General features: G+C 37.9%; 2 protein-coding genes across 2 annotated transcripts; both read right to left on the bottom strand.

Annotated features, from left to right (window-relative positions):
* Positions 1-129: 129 nt before the first annotated feature.
* On the bottom strand, positions 130-5,291 carry LOC140828918 (uncharacterized). Its single transcript, XM_073191796.1, has 10 exons — positions 4,668-5,291; positions 4,423-4,560; positions 3,099-3,287; positions 2,145-2,282; positions 1,918-2,039; positions 1,675-1,807; positions 1,087-1,216; positions 911-990; positions 540-674; positions 130-443 (listed from the first exon to the last, which is right to left on the bottom strand). Exons 1-10 carry the CDS (start codon positions 5,109-5,111, stop codon positions 216-218), a joined length of 1,737 nt encoding a protein of 578 aa, XP_073047897.1. The 5' UTR covers positions 5,112-5,291; the 3' UTR covers positions 130-215.
* A 773-nt stretch (positions 5,292-6,064) lies between these two features.
* Positions 6,065-8,293, bottom strand: LOC140828917 (probable serine/threonine-protein kinase PBL19). The gene is made up of 2 exons (XM_073191795.1): positions 7,318-8,293; positions 6,065-6,977 (listed from the first exon to the last, which is right to left on the bottom strand). Exons 1-2 carry the CDS (start codon positions 7,867-7,869, stop codon positions 6,453-6,455), a joined length of 1,077 nt encoding a protein of 358 aa, XP_073047896.1. The 5' UTR covers positions 7,870-8,293; the 3' UTR covers positions 6,065-6,452.
* Positions 8,294-26,481: the final 18,188 nt, after the last annotated feature.

Genomic DNA, 26,481 nt, shown 5'->3' with positions numbered 1-26,481 from the left:
CAGAGTCTGGTGAAAATTGCTTATATGACAATCAAGAATGCTGACTAGAATTTTGGAAATTAACTTGCATATACGTCGTGATTTTTTTAAAATATTTGAAAAAAACACGACATGCTTTGATTAAAAAAATTATAGCTCTTCCGCCACTTTGTTTCAGGCAAATATTGGAATAGTATTCCAGGGTTCGAAGGAGATCAGAAACTAAACTTCTTTTTTTAATCACCGATCACCATTTTGTTCAATAGGATGGATAACTTCTTCCAATCCGACACATTCAGGCTTGGATAAAACAAGGCGGCTCCCACAGCTAGTATCACAACAGTAACAGCCATGGTTTTCACGCAACCACGGCCGCTTGATAGCCTTCCTAATATTGTCTTACAATATTTATCTGCATCCTTGAAGAAAGCTTGGTGAGCATCGTCACTCCATGCTTTTTCATTCTGTAAATTGAAACGGTTAACTCATTAGTTCAGCCCAAATATAGTATCATACTCATACATATCGAGAGGTAAGAATACAAGTAAAATCATGACAACCTTCTGTCTGAAACTTTTCAAAGTTTCAGTGAGTGCTTGAAGAGAAGACTGTTTAAAAGAAAAATTATTCCACTCCTCGTCAAGCTTTCTCAAGGCAGCTACACTGGCCTCTATGTTATCTACGTAAATCTTGTCCTGTCAAAATTAATTTTATACTATGAATGATGGAGGTTCAAAGGTAGAACAAATACAGGAGTGAATGAAAAAAGGAAGTCCTTTTCTTAAGCAAAAGGACACTGGACCATTGTCAGAAATGGAACAAACTTAGATGACAATTGTGATTAATATAACAATCAGTTTCACGTAGTTTAAAAAATAAACTCAAACATATATTTTTTATCAAACCCCTCATATGAAGCATAAAAGCTTACCCACTGCTTGTAGCAATCAAGATTCTGAGTTAAACACCATATGAAGATGCTTGTTGCTTCCAGAGATAGTGCTGGAATTCCTGAGGAGCATCATTTTTCAAAATTTCTTCAAGAATTCTCAATCACTTTAGAAAGAATCACATATATTATATATACAACTTCCAGTTCAAAATTACCTTCTCCAGCTGCTTTCACAGAAAATGTTTGTATCTGCAGTGAGGTCTGCTTCATGGCTTTGCTTCCAGGAGAACCAGCAAGAGCAACCTCTTTGAGGATGGGGTAGATTGCCTCAAATCTTTCAGTAGCCTATTATACAGAATCAGCGATAAAAATGTGAATGATGGAAAACACAAGCACAAAGAAAACTTGTCAGAACTGCTCGACACCATGCAAATGTCCTTTACAAAGGCTACCCGTGGATTGAAATTTTTGTGCCATGGGTTCCAGAAATAAATGTTAAGACAACTTTTTCTAAAACATTCTGAATTTTCCTTAAAGTGTTTCAAAAACTTGTTTGATACTCTGCAAGATTCAATAAACAAGAGCACTTTACAAAGTTCAAACAAGCTATCCACTAATTTTTATCTTCAGATACAGAAACAAAATTAGCTTTAAATTTGTCAGTGAAAACTGAAGAAATTTGGGTCTCCAATAAACTAATTAGTTTTTCAAACTACCCAGACTTTTGCTTTCACTCACCCAGAAGAAAGAGAAGTATCAGTCATTGAGGTGGAACACAAAGAAAGTTTAATCGATGCAACTACCTTAACTCGCGCGGGAGATGCAGGAAATGTTAAATGTAACAGAAAGTCCAGGGATTCTGGTGGCATCAAACGCTCCCCTTTCCTAACAGCATTGTTCACTAATACAACGCGAGCTTTAGGTGCAGCCAGTATCCTAAGGCAAGGATTAAACCATTTATTAATTCAAAGCAAAACATTATCGACCCAAAGCACACAGTTGAGCATCAATTGCAGCAAGTTTTGAAAAGAATCATGACATTAAACCTTTCAACTAGCTGCAAAATCAATTCCCTAATCTGTGGGTTAGACCCCGATTTTCCTCCAAGTATTGGCAAAATATGATGTGCCCATAGGTACAATCCAACAGCCAGATCTCCTTGACAGGCCTAGACAAAAGAGTTAAACTTTAGCATGGAATACAAAAGTCACAGGGAACAAGGAGCAGCTCTGATCAGAACTAATTTCAAAGAGGATAAACATGATTTACACACCTGAACTATCATCCATATAATAATTGGAAGCTTATCTTGTCCTTGATATTTCGAATTTTGCATGAATATCGGCAATACATTTATTAGTACATCAGGTTTCCGCCGTAATACCATTGCTAAGACTAAAAAGATGGCAACCTGCAATATCAACAATTAGTATGCACCAGAAGGCTAGATGAGATGGCAATGCTCAGAATCAACAATATGTTATGGTATGCTGTTATTAGGAAGTAGTCCATGCGAATAAATTGAGAAAATAACTGGAATACTGCTTCTCAAGAAAACACTATAAATAACATTTCCCTTGATAGAAGTTACGGATCTTGTACAAAACTGATCAGTCGGATGTACAAAGCAATATTAGATAAAAATAGGAAAGTAGTCAATGATATGAAGTTTAACTACCTAGCAAAAAAAAAACCTTCTCGTGAGTTAAATTCCTTTTTAGTTCAGGAGGTAACACAACGGATAATGATGTAGGTACATCTTTCTGCATGCATGTGCAAGTGAGAAATGTAATGCTCTCTCGTAATCATCAATATAAATGCGCTTCAAGTAAATTTCAATATATCGCGTCACATTCAGACAAATTTTGTTACAAAATTTGGAACCTTTTATCGCAAAAGAACAAGTAAACTATTATCAAGCACCATCTAAAAGTTATTTATCAACAATAAATACTCCTTCAATAATCCATCCCATGTTGAATAAGCATATGTACCTCCAGATGAGTGCCGAAAAATTGAAATCTTGGATATATTTGTTTTTGCATTAAAAGTAGTGTTTAACGATGTCACATACTGCAACTTTTAGTACAGATGGTACTTGCAGAAGAAATTGTCATGTAAAACAGTAGTTACAAGGAATTTCCACAAAACAGAGCTTTGTAACTGACATAAGAAGAGAAGAGTTCATTGACTGAAATACAGAAAAAGGAAAATCAATCATAAATACCTGAGACTTTGAGGATGATGGCTCTGCTCCTCTCCTTGAGCCCTTAGGCCCCAACAATTGGGTTACCAAGCCAGTAAGAAATCTGTCAAATGACCATAACACAAAGGTCCCTAATGCATCATAGGAGAAATGATTGATCCAGTCAACCGAGGTCTTGTAAACAGCTTCAGAAATAGAAGAAACAGGTACCTGCTTGTAAGAAATAAAATAATTCGTGGACTTAAATACCAATAAAAAAAACTTTAAAATAAAACCAAAACAATGCTATAAACGCCAATACCACACAGATCACATCGTAAAGTTCTCACCCATACAACCACGAAAAATATTAGCAGGCAAATATGATCGGATACCACAATAAAGAAAGAATTTCGATTTTAGAGAACACCTTAAGTTTTGTCATCCAGAAAATATGTTCCAAAATGCTTCTGTCAATTGCTTGTCCAACAAAGAACAAGGAATCTCATTGTTCATCGAAAGAATTAGAATCATCTATGACAATTTTGAAAGCTTATTTTACCTCTCATTAGTTCCCAAGAATGTACTAGTGATCCGTGTGAGAAAAAAAACCATCTTATAGCAAAGCAAGAGATATTAAGAAATGCAAGTGAATCATAGTAACTCGTAAATTGTTATCTGGCTCTCGCAATCAAAATTTTCAATCAGGAATCCCAAATAACGTCACACAATCAGTTTTTGAGATAAAGATATCATATTCATAAGCATGATGGAACACAAAACCATCCAAATTTTACAACCAAAATTGAATATTTTGGGGCATATATACTAATTCAGAAAGTCAAAATCTAGGATTTACAAGAGAAATACTAAAACTACATAATTCACCAAAGCACCAAAAAATACGAGAAAGGCTCCCCCGGAGAGAATGGAAATAAATACCGACACGTGCCATAAGTTGTTTCCGGATTTTCATATAAAATATAGTAAAGAGGGACTAGAAAACTGAAATGTCTCAAAATATTGTATTTTACTTCTCACCATTCTCACCAGAGAGGGTACGGGGCCATCGAGGTTTCAGACTTGAGTGAAAACAAGTTATTGTGGGATCATGAATGTAGCTTCATTTTGCAATTCAAAACAATTCAATATTCTTGTAGTTAGTAGCGTCCTAATACAAACATTTCTTTCCCCTTTGACCAATTAGTAAAGCTTGCGAGATTTGAAAAATTATCCACGAAAAAGTTCTCAAATAATCGTCATATCACCAGTACGATACCATTCCAATGAGATTTTTGTTAACTCACAGTACATAATATTGTAATGATCTATTAACAGAGATCACATGAATTTCCGACTCACTCACATCAGCTAATTTAGCCACCGCCGATTCTCTAAACATCTTCAGCCACGGGAACTGTGATGCGCTGACCCCCGAAAATGCACGCCCAAAATAATCGGCAAACCTCATCAATTGTATGTCCTGCTGCCCTTCATACGATCCCTACACATAAAACATTCCAAATAACCAACTGAAATTATCCAATTCCACAAAGAGCGAGAAGAAAATAAGACGAAAAGGTGTTAACAAAACAATAAATTAAAAATTACAGAAATATCGGAAAGAAAAGCTGCGAGATCAGAATCGTCGATATTGGCAGCGGCCTCCGCCACCGTCACCTTAGGCTTTTTAAGCTTCTTGAGCTTCTCCTTCTTGTTCGCCTCCGCAGCATTATTCTCCTTCGAATTGATATCAGTATCGCTGTTCTCCTCATCATCTTCGTCTCCTCCAAAATCCTTCCTCGATCTCAACGGCAACTTATCGTCGTCATCGTAAATCGAGGCAGCAGCGCGCTGTGCGTCCAATTTCCGGCGCCGTTCCTCCGAGTGCTTCTCCAAGCCCTTAAAAACGCTACCTCTTTCAGGTAAATCAGCGGATCCGTTCTGTACAGCCTGCTTTTGCCGCTGTTTTTTGGCGTAGGTGACTTTCTGCCAGCCATGATTGTTTACTTCTTCTCCTTCGTATGGGAGGGAAACTGATTTCTCTTCTTCCATGAATGCAAGAAAAATAAAAGTCGGCGCAAACTGAGAGGTAATCGGGAGGAGAAAGAAAAGGATAGTTTGTCGGAGTGTGGCGTAGCAAAATGGATGGGTTTGACTGCGAAGGAAACTGGCCTCGTCGTTTCGTTGGAGAAGAGTTACGCGAATCCTAATGTGTTAGATACAATATCCACTACTAGCTGGCACAATGCACGTTGCGATTATTGTGTATAATATGTATTTCTTCTTACGTTTTGATTTAATTATGATATTTATAAAATATAATATAATGTAAATTTAAGTATACTTTAAATGAAAATATAAAACTAATAATTTTGAAAAATAAAATATATATTTTTTCAAAAAATTTAAATTTAAGAACAAAGTAATAAACATTATTATATATAAATGTATGAGGTGTAGAATTTATTGTTGTCTTCTAAGTTTAACTGATTATGAATTATTCTTACATATTAACTAGCAATAATTTATAGATGTTGTGTGTTTAAATATTTGCATATTTGTTTGTAAGGTTCATCATTATGATCAATTAATGGGACTTGGTGGGAAGGTGTGGTTGTCTCTATTATTAGCTCCAGCAGTCGTTATTTATTGTGTTTTAGTCATCTTTTTATGGCTCTCCTGATTATGTGGAATGAATTGCTTTATTGATTAATAGGAAGAGGGCTATTCCCCGAAAATGCCTAAAAGTAGGTGGAGTTTCATATGGAAAAAAGATAGAGCACACAAAGAAGACGATTCATCGAGCAACTACTTTGACAATGAATAGTGCAAACCATTCAACCTCTTTGTTGTTCACTCACATGAATAATAAGATTATAAACTCAATTTTGTGCTTAACATGTTAAATTGGAATACAGTAATTTAATTAAAAAAAAAACATTAATGTATTCAACTAGAGTCTATAAATATAAGTTGATTACATGACTTTATTCACTCATCTTTCTGTGTATACAAATGACTCAAACTTAATTTAGTAAAAATGAAAAGTCGAAAAAAACTACTCTAGCTTCAATTTGTTTATTACGAAAAGAATTTTAAGAATCTTATGTGAAAATAAAGCAAAAGACAACCTCCAAGTTCTCGTGAACCCATCGAGCTCTAAGAGGTGGAACTTCTTGCACATCAGAATTTTCACATACTAAGCTGTTAAAAAGGTCGCTAATCTTGCGCATCAGAAATGTGCCTTAATTATGGAACATTTGAAGAAATGGAGGACTATATATGGAGTCCAATTGTACTTATTTATTTCACAAAAACTTATTTGAGACAATCGGACGTGTCAATTTTTTTAGACGAATATTCTATTTAGAACACTCACGAAAAAATATTATTTCAAAATTCTAATAAGTGATTTGAAAAATCATTTCTGGTGACTGATTCTTCTTGCATTATAACTTGATTCAAGATCTCCACCACTTGGCTCATCGCCGGACGATCTTTTGGGTTCTTGTTGAGACAGCTATCAGCCAATTTTGCAATGGTTCTAGCCGAATTCTGGGAATGCTGTTTTTGCAGTCGTTGATCAATTATCATGCCAAACCTTTTGGTCTGGGGAGGAAACTGTCTCACCCATTCAATAAGCTTTTGCTCTGCCAGTGGAAGGTTTCTTTCCAATGTCCGCCTTCCAGTGATCATCTCATAAAGCACGACTCCGAAGCTCCATACATCACTCTTGCTCGTCAGACGCCCCGTTTCTACATATTCTGGGGCCGCATACCCGCACGTCCCAATGGGCGCTGTGGACACGTGAGACCGGTCCCCTGTGGGGCCTTCTCTTGCGAGACCAAAGTCTGAAAGCTTGGCATTGAATTCCTTGTCCAACAGGACGTTGGAGGACTTGAAGTCCCTGTATATCACCTACATTACAGAGCACAACTATCATAAAAACGAATTTTGGACCAACAACAAACATTGCAACGAGGAAAAGGGTGATCAAAGTCAGATATATTGTGGTGATGGACTGGGGCATATCAAGAAAGTCCGTCGAAGGGGTAGCGAGTGAGTGATGGGGGGTCACACCAGTTCGAATGATGTCTATCTGATTTTACAGTGAACCATAGGATTAATATGCATTACAAACCGATCCTTGTTTTAATATTATGTACCAAATAGTGCTTCAAAATGCGTATACATTTCTTAATTGCGCAGGGGCGACAACCCCCGGTCACGCATGTTCGGTATGCCCGGATGAGTGTACCTGTACTTGCAAACCTTCGTGCAGATAAGCCATTCCTTGAGCTGCCCCGAGAATAATGCGTAGTCTAGTAATCCAGGGTATTGTGGGCATTGCCTTGTTGAAAAGATGATCCTCCAAGCTTTTATTAGGCATATACTCGTAAACTAATAATCGTTGGATTCCTCTTTCTCCATCCGAGGAACAGTACCCGAAAAGCTTTACCAGATTAGGGTGATCTAGAACTCCAAGGAATTGGATCTCCGCAATCCACTGCTTGTGGCCCTGCCAACCTTGTGGATCGAGTTTCTTGATGGCAACAATAGTAGTGGGTTCTTCCCCGCCATTTTGTGGCTTAATCACACCTTTATACACAGTCCCAAAGCCACCCTCCCCGATCCTGCGCAATTTGTTGAAATTTTGGGTTGCTTCCTTCAGTTCAGGAACAGAAAATACCCTTAAATCTGCGATGCTCCGATTCGATGGCGCGGACGCAGTGGATTTTCTCAACTTTGAGGCTGATTTCCGAGTTCCACCATTGGTATTTTCTTTGAAGAATATGCAGAAACGCTTCATTTTTCAAGTAAGAAAACACGTGGGAAGGAGAAAAAAGCCAGATGGGTTGTCAGAAATTGGCTGCTGTGAGACCAAATTAACTCGAACCCAAACCAAAAAATGGAGCTTATGGTAATGGGAAAACGCACAGGGGATTAAAATAGCGGTAATTAAAGTCTCGCCTTTGACTGATTTGGAAGGCATGGAACTACTATCCTAAATAGTGTGAATCAAAGAAAAAACCAAGATTAATTCATCGATGAAATTGTTTCGAGATAACGAAGATCACAGTAGCAATATTGATGATTGGCAATGTGAAAAGAATGAATAAAGCGGACAACGCAACCAATTATCTTATGCGGGGGCTGCGTGTGAATAGAAATTCATGAACAAGACGCCGACGCTTGACAAATCTAAATCCTTTACATTTATTAATGACGATACCCATTGCTTTTATATTATCATGGAACTAAAATATATATGTATAGTTTAGCAGTTCGAAGGGTTTTTTTTTAAAAAAAATGTTAGAACATTTCATGTTCGTAATATTGATTTTATGATTAATGTAACTTGCTATTTTGTTTCTAAAGATTGATAAAAACTTGTGTGAGACGGTCTCACGGGTCGTATTTGTGAGACAGATCTCTTATTTGGGTCACCCATTAAAAAGTATTACTTTTTATGCTAAATGTATTACTAATTATTGTGAATATGAGTATGATTGACACGTCTCACAGATTATGACCTGTGAGACGCTCTCACATTAGACTCACTCCTAATGATTTTATCTAAGTGTGCAGAAACTGGAATTGATCAGGATTCGAATTGATCAGTTATCAATCCAAAACTGAAGCTATTGAGACGCAAACCGAAAGCGCCAACTGATTGCCCAAACTAAACTAGTTCAACTGATTGTACAGCTGATAGGCAGATCAGCAGAAGACTTTCAGAAGCCCGACCAGCTGATGAAGAGCTAAACTGATGAAGAGTCCACAGCTGACCAGTTCAACTGAAGCAACGAAATCAGTTCAGCTGACGAGCCAACTGATTTCACCGAACCAGTTCAAGATCAGTTCAACTGACCACTTCAGAACATCAATTAGGAAACAATCAGTTTGCAAAACACAACAAGCTTATTCAATGGAATTCAGCTGTACGCATTGAGGAAAAGCTTTCGTCAAGTCAAAAGACAATAATAGACGTTGCACCAGTGTTTAAAGCCAAAACGTTCCAGAATGGCTGTCAGAAAGTACAAGACAAATATCGAGGAACGAACAAACTGCATTGTTCATATTTGATAAGTCTTGTTGTACTGTCACATTGTTTCTATAAATATCAGACCAAGATCATCAATATAAGCGTGTGGAAAACACACAAGTGTGTGAAGATCAAAAGAAAAATAGGGCATGCCAACTGCTTAGTCTAGAAGCAAAATTCTCGGTGTGTGATAACACTTTCGTGTTGTATTCATAGATCAGTTCTCACACACGCACACACACAACCACTCACACATATACAAGAGAGTTGAACTTCAAAGATTAGTTGAGTAAGTCTTGCACAAAAACAACAAACTTGTGTATGTAGTCTTTAACATAAAGACGTTAAATAAAAAAAAATTTTGTTCTTATAATAACAATAACAACACTAAATACAAAAATAATTTAAATATTAAGAACAAAAATAATAACGTTACCTTTTAAGATTCTCTCGTATAAAATAAATGATAAAATCAACAAACAATATTATTACTTGACAATGTTAAACATTCTTATAAAAAATAACATTATAAAACAAAATTATTTCAATAATAATACAAAAAATTAACACATGTCAAATACTTCAAAAATACAATGATGCTTGATAACAAAAAATATTATCAACACAGCGTCGGACTGAGAAGAAATAAAGCAACAAAAAAGCCGCGGAAAAATCGAAGCAAAGAAAGAAAACATAATTTGCGCAAATGAATCATGGATACATATTCAGACTTCACTCGATGCAATTTATAAGCATGAATTCACGAATTTCTAGAATCTGTGACAGTCTGCCACATATTCATAGAATGCGTGACTTTTTTTTTTATAAAAAATTGAATCCGAGAATTTGAATCACGGATTGCACTACTTTTACAACTATTTCAAATTTGCAATATTTTACTATATTCTTTTTAAAATTATATTATTTTTTTAAAAAAAAAACCTAATTTGGAACCCACATAATTAAATAAATCTAAATGCTCATGAGAAAATAAGTGAAATCAGCGAATCTATAAAATATATGGTATAAGACTGATACTTATTACTTACTATGTATCTTGGGTGTAATAATTATATATGTTGGGAAAGAGATCGAACGTAGTCTTTGGGTGGCTAAACAATTTTAAAAATTTGAGTCGCACTATTACCACCAACTATAATTTTTAACAAAACGGCAAGCAATCAGTCCAACAATTGGTATCTGAGCTAATGTAACGAGTTCGATTCTCAGCACAATTATTGGAATGGAAATTATTATATGTGTGGGGACCCGGACGCTAACTCATTTATCTTTGAGATTAAAAGGATCAATTATAAAAAAATGTAGGTCAAATTTTTTCTTTTTATTTAAACATCCTAACTAAAAGTATGACATACAACGACTTATATATCATCTTATTCAAATTTAAAAGGGATCAAGTTCAAAATCTTAAACAAAAACAATATACAACTAGTGTTTAGAATCTCAATGCATGTCTAGTGATAAACAACTAGTTCTTCTTCCAAACCCGTAATCACCACGCTAAACTCGATCTTCTATCCTCTTCGTGAACCTGATCCTGTCCCACCTGTTGTCTTGCACACATACAGACGCAACAACAGCCGGAAACTCCGGTGAGAATAAATCCCAGTATAAAACATGTATATATGCAATGCATAAAATCATATACAAAAGCATAAACCATGTATCAAATAACATGAATCATAATTTATGACACATTAGTGAATACAGATAAAACTCTTTGACTCGACTCATATCTAAGTCTAGGGATCCCGGTGTGAATAATACGTAACAAGTCTCCCACTACTCTCCGAATCGGGGTGGCGGTACGTCTTATTCCCAGACTTCATTCCTATCTGTATCTAATATCTACAATAGGAATCAATCTTCTCCTACGCACATCGATACCACCGAACATCCAGTAACTTGGAACATCTGTCAATGACTCATCTATCTCAAGTGCATTTCTATAAATCAATAGAAAAAACATATTATATCAAAGCAATAATAAGAAGTATGTGGTTTGTTTAGGAAACTCAAATCGTATCTGATTCGAGTTGTTTCTCCCAACTAAACATTGAATTATACTTTTTTCGTCGTTAGGAAAAGTCGAAGTCTCGATATCGAATCTGTCAATACCAATCTGAAATAACATGTATAGGATGCACTATATCAACCTCCAACTCAACGTAAGAATATCATTATGCAATCTCGATACATTTCGACGGCATAACAGCGTAGTCTTGATATACCGGCAATATAAATAAGATACGACCAATCTCAACAACTCATAATCAATGAACAACATCATGTCAATACCAAATCTGTATATTCTAAATCACATATAGCTGGAAATTTGATAACAATAGCATATACAGCCCGTTCTTCAATTCGATTTCGATTATACGACTTCGAAAATGTCCAGAACACATAATATCAAGCATATCATAATTCCTCCAACATATAAAATCTGAATCATGTTGGAAATCAATAAAACTTACGTCCTTTAATAGCCAGTGACAAGAGGATCACAAATCTGAGCTCAGATCGATAATTGAACGGTCAGATCGTTCGTAAGCACAAATTCAAGCTAAGATGAAACTTGAGGAGTTTCTGAACTTTTGCTCTCGGTTTTTTGCTGCTGGAATGGCTGAAAGAATGAATCAAATACATGGTTTATGTGGGGGCCCTTAGCTCCTAATCGTTATTATAACACAATTTGATTAGGATTAAGTAATCACAGCGGAAAACGGGTTTAAAATTTCTTTACGACGAGCCCAAAATATCTCTTCTATAATTTAAATACTAAAAATAGTATCTAAATTCAAATCATAAAACACGCCCACACGAAATCAAAACCAATCACATACAAACATCTCATATCCTCGGGACATGTCCCGGTATATAGATACATATACATATATACTGGGAACAAGACATAAATATAAACCTCAGCCCAAGCTGTGGCTCCCTCCAGAAGTACCCTCTCTGGTCTTCTGATATCCTGGAGTACCTGCAATTGTCCACACACAAAGACAACAACAGCCCCCCCTTGGGGGTGAGCAAAGCTCCGTATGGAACAACCAATCATATATACCACAGATATCTAAACAATGATATATGGTATGCAATGCATGTATGTCGTGGAGGTATCAGGTCAAATGCCCATCCACTGAGCACATGTCAGAATCAATCGAATCGCTATCAAATCAAATCAATGCTCGAGCTGGCACACCGGCCGATATGGGAATACACATATGACAACGTCGACGAAGCGTCGTCAATCCCACATCTCATATCCAATCATATGGGGCCACAATTGTCTATGCTTTACGGGTCATATAATACCGGCATAGCGATTGTGTTCACAAACCCCGGAATCCAATCAAATCATATCAGGGTATCCAAGGATCATAGCTCAACGTGCATGTCATGTATCGATGTATGCATAAAATGATGTGTGTTAACAAAACATTTATTTTATACATCGATACTCCAATCCCAATGTCATGTATGCCACATCAAATCGTCAAATAGGCACATAGACACGTATTCCAATCCAATCCAATCAAATCAATCCAATCATATATCATATAATACAGATACCTGTCGTATGTTACCCGGTCGCAACATACCTCAACTCTTCGTTTCCAATTGATGTAGCCTGAAGATATTGATATAACGCTTTATCTACATCAATTACATACTCATTTCAATCAATAACATATTCCAAAATCATTAATATGAGTTTCAAATATCATTTGAAACTTCAAATATTCATATCAAATCAAAATCATATCATAATTCAATTCCGACTTCGAATATGAGTTTCTTGTCGGTTATTCTACTACATATCAGAAATTCAACTTCAAATACATGCTATTCCAGCACTTTGATATTTAAAGCTGCTGAAACTAGAAGAAAATTACCTCAGTCTGAAGCCCTCGACGCGCAGATTACAAATATATAATTTGTTTCGCGTTTAGACGGCGTTTCAAAGTCGATTCGGACGATAGAATTTCGAAATCTCGAACTTTCCTCTCGATTTACGGTGAAGAATGAAGAAAAATAAAGCAGAAGTCTCGTACTTATCACCACCGTTCTCGCGCTCGGGCGGTAGAATTCTCGCGCCCGAGCGCGAGACATTCTGCCCCCGGTTTCAACTTACACCGCGCTCGAGCGGTCAAAAATTACCGCTCGGGCGCGAGGTGTTCTGCCCGAATATCAAGTTTTCATTCCCTGGCGCTCGGGCGGTCATTTTCTACCGCCCGGGCGCCACATGTTCTGTACAAATTTTAAGTTTGTACTAAATTGGCGTCCGGCCTCTCAAATCAATTCGTACAACATCAATTCATATTCAATATTCATGTTCCAATTTCATTGTCATAATATACATCAAATGTATAATCACATGACAAGTTCATTAATTATCGATAATCATATGAGATTTACGATAATACGATACACGGTCCTTACATTTCTCCCCCACTTAAAAGATTTCGTCCTCGAAATCTCAAACATCTCTATATACATAACATTGGCAAACATATATATGTCACCAGTTATAGTACATATCAAAACTAAAATCAGAATAAGGATCAGAATACATCGAATACAATGGAACAGATGTCATAGAATCAAACAAATGTGGATACGAATCTCGCATCTTGCTCTCCAATTCCCACGTCGATTCTTCAACACCATGTCGTGTCCATTGCACTCGTACCAGAGGAATCGATTTATTTCTCAATATCTTTTCCTTTCGATCCATAATGCGAATAGGTTGTTCAACATAGGAAAGAGAAGGATCCAGCTCAACCTCATCAGGTGCAAGTACATGTGATGGATCAGGTTCATATTTCCTCAACATAGAAACATGAAACACATCGTGAATAGCAGATAGAGCTGGTGGCAATGCCAATCGATATGCAAGATCACCAACTCGATCCAGAATCTCGTATGGACCAACATATCGAGGAGATAACTTCCCTCGCATGCCGAATCGAACAGTGCCTCTAAAGGGAGATATCTTCAAAAACACTCTGTCACCTTTCTGGAATTCCAAGGGTCGTCTTCGTTTATTCGCATAACTTGTTTGACGATCCTGAGCAGCTTTCATCCGCTGCCGAATTAACTGAACCTTATCGTTCATTTCCTGTATCATTTCAGGTCCAGTCAATTGTTTCTCACCAATCTCATCCCAGAATAACGGTGATCTACATCGTCTCCCATATAGAGCTTCAAACGGAGCCATACCGATACTCGTCTGAAAGCTATTGTTATAAGAAAATTCAACCAATGGTAAGGCATCTTGCCATCCCATTCTAAAGTCCATCACCACAGCACGCAACATATCTTCTAACGTTTGAATCGTACGCTCAGTTTGGCCATCAGTTTGAGGATGATAAGCAGTACTCATAGCCAAACGCGTACCCATCGCTTCCTGAAAACTACCCCAGAATTTAGAAGCAAACCTGGGATCACGATCAGATACAATTGAGACTGGCACCCCGTGCAGTCTCACAACATTCTCAATGTATAAACGGGCCATTCTCTTATAAGAATAAGTCCGTTCATACGGAATAAAATGTGCAGATTTCGAAAGCCGATCAATAATCACCCAAATAGCATCACAGCCCTTGGGCGAACGAGGTAAATGAGTTACAAAATCCATAGCGATATGCTCCCAATTCTATTTCGGGATTTCAAGACTATGGAGCAATCCTCCAGGTTTCATTCTCTCGGCTTTCACTTGCTGGCAGACAAGACATTTTGAAATAAACTCAGCAATGTCCTTCTTCATACGTCTCCACCAGAATTGAGGTCTCAGTGTCAAATACATCTTTCGACCTCCAGGGTGAATACTGTATTTGCTACAATGTGCTTCTCGAAGAAGGGTAGATCTCAAATCAGAGTCGTCAGGAACTACCAGCCGACCATTAAGTCGTAAAGACCCATCAGAAGAAATCTGAAATCCAGACTGATGTCCAGCAGATATAAGTTCTTTCGACTTTTGAATCTGAGCATCGCTTCGTTGGGCCTTCCGTATTTTCGATATCAAATTCGGCTCAATTTGCAATGCTGAGACAGTGACAGAATTCCAATTCGAGTGAAAAGTCCAGCCAGAAGTACAAATATCCTCGTGTACTTTGGCGACATTGACAGAAGCTAAAACGGAGTCATGAACTTTACGGCTCAGGGCATCCGCAGTAACATTCACCGATCCAGGGTGATATTGAATCTCACAATCAAAATCCTTCAGGAGATCCATCCACCTGCGTTGCCTCATATTCAAATCAGATTGAGAAAAGAGATACTTCAGACTCTTATGGTCCGAATAGATAACAAACTTTTCTCCGTACAAATAATGGCGCCAAATCTTCAAAGCAAACACAATGGCGGCCAATTCGAGATCATGAACAGGATAACGAGTTTCATGAGATTTCAATTGACGAGACGCATAAGCAACCACTTTGCCATGTTGCATCAGAACACAGCCCAAACCTTTACCAGACACATCTGTACACACCACAAATCCTCCGGTACCTGAGGGAATAGTAAGCACAGGTGCTGTAGTCAATCTCGTCTTCAATTCAAGAAAACTAGTGTAGTAGCCCGAATTCCAATTGGGTAATTAACGGAGTATTGGTGATTAAGAAGGTTTAATGTGTAATTTTGACCGAGTCATGATCGGACGGACCGAAGATGGTTCGGAAGCAACGAAGAGTTCGTAAGGTCCGAAGTGAGTTCGGTGGATCCGATCATTAGGTGTCAAGAGTTGATCGACACGTGGGAGTTCGGACGTTCCGAAGTGTAGGTTCGGTGGATCCGATCATGAGGTGTCAAGAGCAGCTGGACACGTGCATGTTCGGACGGTCCGAAGTGTATGATCGGAGGATCCGATCATGAGCTGTCAAGAGCCAATGGACACGTAGCGTTCGGACGTTCCGAAGTGGTGTTCGGAGGATCCGAACATGGCCTATAAATAGTGGTCGGATTTTCCTCATTTTGACTCGCCAATTCAGAGAATTCCATAGCATTTCAGTCGTTTCTGACAGGTTCTAGTCTTGTTCCGAGATTTGGGCACTAGCGGGGAGCTGCTGGTCTTGTAGCAGAGCTGTGCTCTAGTTGGGAGCTAGCGGCATCAGCGGGCTAGCGACGGACGAAGGTTTGGAATTTTATCAGTATTTATCTCAGGATTATCTAGTCAAGTCTGGTAGATAAGTTTAGTGATGGTTTTCACTTGATGAATAGGCTTGGATTAGACCTGTTGTCTGGTTGTTCCAGTGGATTAGGATTGCTGTGATAGAGGTACGAAAGTACTATCCGAGATATCCTGGTTGAGTATACATTCATATATGTGTTGCATGATTATGTGGTGCATTGATATATGTCATATGATGCATGCTATTATGTCACGTTTATTACTGCACGTTGCATTTCATGTTGAGCCGTATTCTTCTTCGAGATAGCCTTTACTGTTGAGCTGTATCTCTTTCGAGATAAGCTATATCTTGGGGCCGCTCAGCCCTGTCTTGTGGACGCATGGACACCGAGAGTACACAGTGGCCGACGGGTCGGGAGGGCTTCGGTGGTCCGGGACATTTTAGGTCCACGTCTGTCTTGTAGTGGATGCAGTGACCCAGAGGTTGGACCGCGCGGCACTATCCACTTGGCGCCTCTAGACTGAGCATTGTTGAGATCCTTTTGTGATTCCTGTTTCTTGACTACCCCGGTATCATGATCATAGCATGTGCATTTCATATAGGTCTGTATACTCATACTTTTGTACTGGGCGTTCTTATCTCTCACGTCCTCGGTTTTGTTTATTCTTGGACACCCCATTCCCTCGGGGCAGGCCTCAGGTTGGACAGCTCAGGAGGAGCAGGAGGAGGACGTTGAGTAGCTGGTTGGTTTAGTTTATCGGTATAGTTGTTGACTTTTTCCGCTGTTATCTCTGATTATTAGTAATTATTAAGTTAATTGCATGCTTAGTTTTCAATTAGTAGGTGATTCTGGAACGGGTCACTACATTTATGGTATCAGAGCATGCGTACGATTTTGGGATATAGATTTTTGTTTTGGGATTTCCGTTGACCAATTTACTAGTTTCCCTATTCTATGTTATAGCAATGGCTGACCACTTTGGTGATGAGGGTAGTCAGGGAAGTGTAGGTCGTTGGGGTGACCAGGACGATCTGTTAAGCGTCATAAGTTACCGCATGTTTCTCTAGACGTCATTCTTTCTGTTTCTACTCCGATGGGTCATTCGGGGTTAGCTAAGCGTCTAGTGATGGGTTGTTCCTTAGATTTGGAGGGTAATGATGTTGTTATTTTCGTTTTGTTCATTCTCTTGCCTAGATTTCGAGGACGAAATCATTTTTAAGGGGGGGAGAATGTAGTAGCCCGAATTCCAATTGGGTAATTAACGGAGTATTGGTGATTAAGAAGGTTTAATGTGTAATTTTGACCGAGTCATGATCGGACGGACCGAAGATGGTTCGGAAGCAACGAAGAGTTCGTAAGGTCCGAAGTGAGTTCGGTGGATCCGATCATTAGGTGTCAAGAGTTGATCGACACGTGGGAGTTCGGACGTTCCGAAGTGTAGGTTCGGTGGATCCGATCATGAGGTGTCAAGAGCAGCTGGACACGTGCATGTTCGGACGGTCCGAAGTGTATGATCGGAGGATCCGATCATGAGCTGTCAAGAGCCAATGGACACGTAGCGTTCGGACGTTCCGAAGTGGTGTTCGGAGGATCCGAACATGGCCTATAAATAGTGGTCGGATTTTCCTCATTTTGACTCGCCAATTCAGAGAATTCCATAGCATTTCAGTCGTTTCTGACAGGTTCTAGTCTTGTTCCGAGATTTGGGCACTAGCGGGGAGCTGCTGGTCTTGTAGCAGAGCTGTGCTCTAGTTGGGAGCTAGCGGCATCAGCGGGCTAGCGACGGACGAAGGTTTGGAATTTTATCAGTATTTATCTCAGGATTATCTAGTCAAGTCTGGTAGATAAGTTTAGTGATGGTTTTCACTTGATGAATAGGCTTGGATTAGACCTGTTGTCTGGTTGTTCCAGTGGATTAGGATTGCTGTGATAGAGGTACGAAAGTACTATCCGAGATATCCTGGTTGAGTATACATTCATATATGTGTTGCATGATTATGTGGTGCATTGATATATGTCATATGATGCATGCTATTATGTCACGTTTATTACTGCACGTTGCATTTCATGTTGAGCCGTATTCTTCTTCGAGATAGCCTTTACTGTTGAGCTGTATCTCTTTCGAGATAAGCTATATCTTGGGGCCGCTCAGCCCTGTCTTGTGGACGCATGGACACCGAGAGTACACAGTGGCCGACGGGTCGGGAGGGCTTCGGTGGTCCGGGACATTTTAGGTCCACGTCTGTCTTGTAGTGGATGCAGTGACCCAGAGGTTGGACCGCGCGGCACTATCCACTTGGCGCCTCTAGACTGAGCATTGTTGAGATCCTTTTGTGATTCCTGTTTCTTGACTACCCCGGTATCATGATCATAGCATGTGCATTTCATATAGGTCTGTATACTCATACTTTTGTACTGGGCGTTCTTATCGCTCACGTCCTCGGTTTTGTTTATTCTTGGACACCCCATTCCCTCGGGGCAGGCCTCAGGTTGGACAGCTCAGGAGGAGCAGGAGGAGGACGTTGAGTAGCTGGTTGGTTTAGTTTATCGGTATAGTTGTTGACTTTTTCCGCTGTTATCTCTGATTATTAGTAATTATTAAGTTAATTGCATGCTTAGTTTTCAATTAGTAGGTGATTCTGGAACGGGTCACTACAACTAGCTTCACATTCATCTGGCCAAATGAATCGCTGATTCTTCTGTGTCAGTTGAGTAATCGGTTTAGCTATTTTCGAAAATCCTTCAATAAAACGGCGATAATATCCAGCTAAACCCATGAAGCTACGGATCTCAGGAACATTCGTAGGTCTTGGCCAATTCAATACAGCTTCGACCTTCGCAGGATCAACAGATATGCCATGTCTCGAAATGACGTGGCCCAGAAATACCACTTTGTCCATCCAGAATTCACATTTGGACAACTTGGCATACAAATGACTAGTACCAAGAGTTTGAAGTACCAGTCTCAGATGTTCAGCATGCTCCTTTTTCGATTTCGATCACAAGAATATCATCAATAAAGACGATAACGAATCGGTCTAGATAATCTCGAAAGACCCGATTCATTAAATCCATAAAAATAGCAGGAGCATTCGTAAGACCAAAAGGCATAACCAGGAATTCATAGTGGTCATACCTCGTACGAAAAGCAGTTTTGGGCACATCTTCGTCTCGAACTCGTACTTGATGATACCCAGAACGAAGATCACTCTTCGAGTAAACAGAAGTACCCTGAAGCTGATCAAATAAATCGTCAATACGAGGAAGTGGGTACTTGTTCTTCACAGTAGCCCGATTCAGTTGCCTATAGTCGATACACATTCGCATCGTACCATCTTTCTTTCGAACAAATAAAACTGGAGCTCCCCAAGGTGATACACTCGGTCGAATATATCCCTTGTCAAGAAGATCCTGTAATTGTTCTTTCAATTCTTTCAATTCCAGGGGCGCCATGCGATAAGGAGCTTTAGAAATAGACGCAGTCCCCAGCACAAGATCAATAATAAACTCAATTTCTCGATGAGGAGGAAAATCAGGAATCTCATCGGGAAATACATCCGAAAACTCTTTCGCAACAGGAATCTCAGATAAGGAAGATTCCTTCTTCGAAATATCAATAGCGTAGATAAGATAACCCTCATCTCCGCTAGTCAACAATCGGGACATTTCCAAGGAAGATACCAATGGAATTTTGGCTTGGGAACCCTTGCCATAAAAATTCCACTTGGGTCCATCAATCGGTCGAAATCGAACCACTCCATGACAACAATCAACAGTAGCTCGATTCGTCATCCAGATATCCATGCCAACAATACAATCAAAGTCGTGCATTGGGAGGACAATCAAATTCAGAAATATCACATTATCCTCGTATATCAATACACAATTCTGTAAAACTTGCTCAGACAAAATAATCTTTCCTGCTTCTGAGTCGCAGGGCAGGCTGCTGAGTTGACACTTAAGGTGGAGGAACATACTGAGGACCTCCTCGCCTTAATCCAGCATCAGCTGCCTTGGCTCATTCAACTACCTCTGCGTAGCTGGTAGGCAATCCAGAAACAACATAAGCATATATAGCAGGATGCAATCCATTTAAAAACCTGTTATATTTTGCCCACGCATTCTCAGCTACGTGAGGTGCTTACTTCAGTAAAGTAGAAAACTTCGAAGCATACTCTGCAACAGACATCATTCCCTGCTGCAGATTATTGAATTCATTCTCCTGAGCAGTATAATAGGAAGGAGGAGAATACTGCTCCAAAAACTGGGCCTTGAAGACATCCCATGTGACTTCAGTCCCGGCCCCTTTCAATCCAATCTCAGCGGCTTCCCACCAAGATTTAGCTCGCTCCTTCAACTGATACAAAGCAAGTTTCAGTCTCCGAGCCTTAGAATACTCCACAATATTAAACAAGTGCTCGATATCCTTTAGCCAGGCCTCAGCTCTTTCAGCACTCTCAGTGCCAAAGAACCTCGGTGGTAGGGGTGTTCAAACTTCGGATAAAACCGAAAAAACCGAAAATCCAAACCGAAAAAACCGAACACTAAACCGAACCGAAAACCGAATTTTATAATTCGGATATAAATGTTAAAACCGAAATTAATTTGGTTCGGTTTCGGATTATAAATGTCAAAACCGAACCGACCGAAAAAACAGAAATTTAATTAAATTAATAATGTTATTTTTATTTTATATTATTTATTGAGATGATATTAGTGAATGAAGAATTATTTTGAATAATACTTAGTTGATTATTGTTTATGTAATTCATTTGTACTTTATATTTAAATATTTTACTAAGAAATCATTTAAAAAGATAACGTATTATATTTTATAATATATTTATATTGTTAATTTAAATAATTGTATCAAAACCGAATAACCGACCGAAATAACCGAACCATTTCGGTAAAAAACCGAACCGAACCGAACCGAAGAAAAATGGTTCGGATATCGGATTATATATTTGTAAAACCGAAAACCGAAAAAACCGAAATAAAAAACCGAAAACCGAACCGAACCGACCGATGAACACCCCTACTCGGTGGTTTCAGATCCTGGAATCGAGCCATCACAACATCCATGGACAATCCTTCAAATTGCCCAACAATCCTCTCAGTACTGCTACTCGCAGTTTCATTTGTGTGATCCATCTACAAATCAAAAGATGAATATCACAATTTCATATCAATTCATAATCTCATCGTCTCATATCATCATCTCATATCATCAATCTCATCAGATACTTACTCAAACCAAATCAAGTAGGAGCAAGTAATACAAATAAATCAAACACATACGCACAATTCATTTGTGCCTATTCACGTGTACACAAGACTCAATAGAGCATTCCCAGCTATGCTCTGATACCACTCTGTGTGGGGGCCCTTAGCTCCTAATCGTTATTATAACACAATTTGATTAGGATTAAGTGATCACAGCGGAAAACGGGTTTAAAATTTCTTTACGACGAGCCCAAAATATCTCTTCTATAATTTAAATACTAAAAATAGTATCTAAATTCAAATCATAAAACACGCCCACACGAAATCAAAACCAATCACATACAAACATCTCATATCCTCGGGACATGCCCCGGTATATAGATACATATACATATATACTGGGAACAAGACATAAATATAAACCTCAGCCCAAGCTGTGGCTCCCTCCAGAAGTACCCTCTCTGGTCTTCTGATATCCTGGAGTACTTGCCATTGTCCACACACAAAGACAACAACAGCCCCCCCTTGGGGGTGAGCAAAGCTCCGTATGGAACAACCAATCATATATACCACAGATATCTAAACAATGATATATGGTATGCAATGCATGTATGTCGTGGAGGTATCAGGTCAAATGCCCATCCACTGAGCACATGTCAGAATCAATCGAATCGCTATCAAATCAAATCAATGCTCGAGCTGGCACACCAGCCGATATGGGAATACACATATGACAACGTCGACGAAGCGTCGTCAATCCCACATCTCATATCCAATCATATGGGGCCACAATTGTCTATGCTTTACGGGTCATATAATACCGGCATAGCGATTGTGTTCACAAACCCCGGAATTCAATCAAATCATATCAGGGTATCCAAGGATCATAGCTCAACGTGCATGTCATGTATCGATGTATGCATAAAATGATGTGTGTTAACAAAACATTTATTTTATACATCGATACTCCAATCCCAATGTCATGTATGCCACATCAAATCATCAAATAGGCACATAGACACGTATTCCAATCCAATCCAATCAAATCAATCCAATCATATATCATATAATACAGATACCTGCCGTATGTTACCCGGTCGCAACATACCTCAACTCTTCGTTTCCAATTGATGTAGCCTGAAGATATTGATATACCGCTTTATCTACATCAATTACATACTCATTTCAATCAATAACATATTCCAAAATCATTAATATGAGTTTCAAATATCATTTGAAACTTCAAATATTCATATCAAATCAAAATCATATCATAATTCAATTCCGACTTCGAATATGAGTTTCTTGTCGGTTATTCTACTACATATCAGAAATTCAACTTCAAATACATGCTATTCCAGCACTTTGATATTTAAAGCTGCTGAAACTAGAAGAAAATTACCTCAGTCTGAAGCCCTCGACGCGCAGATTACAAATATATAATTTGTTTCGCGTTTAGACGGCGTTTCAAAGTCGATTCGGACGATAGAATTTCGAAATCTCAAACTTTCCTCTCGATTTACGGTGAAGAATGAAGAAAAATAAAGCAGAAGTCTCGTACTTATCACCACCGTTCTCGCGCTCGGGCGGTAGAATTCTCGCGCCCGAGCGCAAGACATTCTGCCCCCGGTTTCAACTTACACCGCGCTCGAGCGGTCAAAAATTACCGCTCGGGCGCGAGGTGTTCTGCCCGAATATCAAGTTTTCATTCCCTGGCGCTCGGGCGGTCATTTTCTACCGCCCGGGCGCCACATGTTCTGTACAAATTTTAAGTTTGTACTAAATTGGCGTCCGGCCTCTCAAATCAATTCGTACAACATCAATTCATATTCAATATTCATTTTCCAATTTCATTGTCATAATATACATCAAATGTATAATCACATGACAAGTTCATTAATTATCGATAATCATATGAGATTTACGATAATACGATACACGGTCCTTACAGTTTATATATATCATGACATGTGTCAACTCAAAATTAATGCTGGACTTCTCGCGCATATGCGCGCCCTCACGCCGCGCATGTGCGCCACAAGTTCTGTCTCGGAACTTTGGCTCCACACCTCCTCGCGCTGCCTATCTCGCGCATATGCGCGAGGGGTACTGTCCTCGCACATTTTTCATGTATTTTTCTCGTCTTTTCCGGTCTGATCCTTTCTGTCTATAATCACATCAATTATCAATGAATAAATCTCGGATTACCATATCAGTAATTTCAAGCCTTACAATGTGTAATAATTGTCCCTGATAGAGGTATAAACCAACCGAGCCGAGCTAAGCCAAATAGTATCAGGCTCCAGCTCGGCTCGTTTAAGATATAAATATATAAATATATATATATATATATATATATATATATATATATATATATATATATATATATATATATATATTTCAGTAGTTTATACTTCAATAAAATAGCAATGTGATACACAAACTAATTACCCAAAAAACAAGTCGAGCTCGAGCTCGCAAACAAGCTCGCGAGCTTATGAGCTAAACAACCTTAATCTCGAGCTCGGCTCGATACGCTTAACGAACGACGTCGAATAAACTTTTTACCGTGCCGAGCTCCGAGTATCTCGCGAGCAACTTGATTCATTTACATCCCTATGTGCTAGAAAAACGATCGAACCGTGGTGCTTGTAATGTTATACGACCACTGTAACTTTTGATAAAAACGACAAACGCTCGATCATATAATATATTTTCTACGTACGACAAAGTTATCTTCATTGTCTTACATGTAAAATATGAGTAATTAATGGCAGTAGTTTTCTATTATAAGTCTAATAACATTATATATTTTTGAAAAGTTTATAAGACGTAATCTCTTTAAAAAAATTAATAGACATATTTTTTTAGTTTTTATAGCAAACACATTTCATTTATATGTTATAAAAACTCAAGCATATTTGCCATATTTAACAGGGGATTTATTCATGATATTTAAAAACATACGATCTACCTGTCAAAAATTTAACCATAAATGTTGATGCAATTAGCCCTCAGATTATATTTGGGCAATATTTTCCATCTATCTTATATGTTATTTATTAAGTCAAAGACCCTAAAGCATTTCATTGTTACACCAATAAGATTTTACAAAATATACATATAAAATAACAAAAAAACTTGTAATACGGAAAAATATATTTTTGTAATTTTGAAACTCAAACATAACTAATAATATTTCATCCATTTTCGAAAGTTATAAATTTACTTTTAAAAAAACTAGAATAGCTATTTTTTTGTCATTGTCTTTTTTGTTGAAATTAGTAAAAAAATGTTGTATATATTAATCTTAATAATTTTAAAAATTAATCCAGTTGAGCCAATAATTGATTAAATAATGATTAAAATATTTGAAAGGCCAATGTACGAATAAAATAAAATTAATAATTTAGTTTCATTTATTTAAGCGCTGTCGTAAGATGTTTTATGGAATAATATTGTCAATAATAAAATTTACATGTATACTCATTGCAAATTCTCGCTTAATGAAATGGCGATAGATTTGTTTTATTAAGAAATTTACTTATCCTGGGCCAAAGCAGTCCTGCCACTTGCCATAGATAAATATTTCGACTGTGAAATGACAATTACTTTTGAAAATGTTTGTTTATTTCATTTTTATTATATGATAATAAATACGTTTCACTATTCGATTAGCAAGTCTTTATCAAATGGAAATGATAATATTTTGCACTTAATTATTAGAATGGGTCTCATGTGAGACTGTCTCACGGATCTTAATCCGTGAGACGGGTCAACCCTACTCATATTCACAATATAAAGTAATACTCTTAGCATAAAAAGTAATACTTTTTCATGGATGACCCAAATAAGATATCCGTCTCACAAATACGACTCGTAAGACCGTCTCACACAAGTTTTTGCCTAATTATTAATATTGGTCATTTTAAGTAGATAATTGATTATGTTGTTCATGTATGGGAATTTTGGAGTTATCCAAAAGTGGATGATCAAGAATTCATCTTACATTATAGTTACTCACTGATTAGATCTCTTGTAAGACGAGCTCGCAGATTTATATCCGTGAAACGAATCGATCTATATTTGCTGTAAAAAAAACAATACTTTTGATATAAAACAATATTTTTATGAGTTGGGTCGAGTCGAAGATCTTTATCACAAAATTGACTAGTGAAACGGTCTCAAATGATTTTTTTGTTTTACTTATATGTGGTGATGTCACATATACTCTTTTTTTTTTTGTTACAAGATAGGGGTTCACCCTCCATTGAACGATTAACATACTATAATTCTCCACAAATAACATATTCCCATCTTGTCTTCTTCTATGATTTCATCTATGCCTGCTGGAGGGGTCCGGATAGTTCTGTATCCTCGTTGGTACTTTAGTGCTTCCAAAGCTAAATAATCAGCTGCCTTGTTTTGTTCCCTGTAGATATGGTTGATCCTGACTTCCCAGTCTCTAGTCAAGATGGTCATTCAAGATATCAAATTAAGAATGGATGAACAATGCATTTTTTCTTTTTTCAGTCATTTCATAAATTTTTCTGAATCGATTCCAAGTAAAATCATCTTGTATCCCGAGTTCCATGCTAATTCCAACCCTTTACAAAATGCCCAAAGATTTGCCTCCTCGACCGAACACCGACCAATGTTTTGTGTGTGAAACCCAAAATCCAGTCGCCAAGTTTGTCTCTCAAAATTACTCTTCCACCAGCTTTTCGAACTTAGTGTTTGCACTTTCCATTAACATTGAGTGATTTCCACCCTAAAAGCCGGGTGTCTATCTTACTATGCAGTTTTCATATATCACATATACTCTAATAATATATAATATACCAAATATTTTCGGGATATGTTGTAAATAAAATTCTTTTGCGAAAAGGACAAACTATGATTTTTTCAAAATTCGGGTTTAACAAAATACAAACCCGAAATATTTTTAATTTCAAACTCCCCAAATTGTGATAAAAAACAAGT

This window comes from Primulina eburnea, chromosome 4, assembly GCF_022965805.1.
Source record: "Primulina eburnea isolate SZY01 chromosome 4, ASM2296580v1, whole genome shotgun sequence".
Taxonomy (NCBI): domain Eukaryota; kingdom Viridiplantae; phylum Streptophyta; class Magnoliopsida; order Lamiales; family Gesneriaceae; genus Primulina; species Primulina eburnea.
Note: the sequence above shows the minus strand (reverse complement) of the source record. Positions and strands in the feature narration are given on the sequence as shown.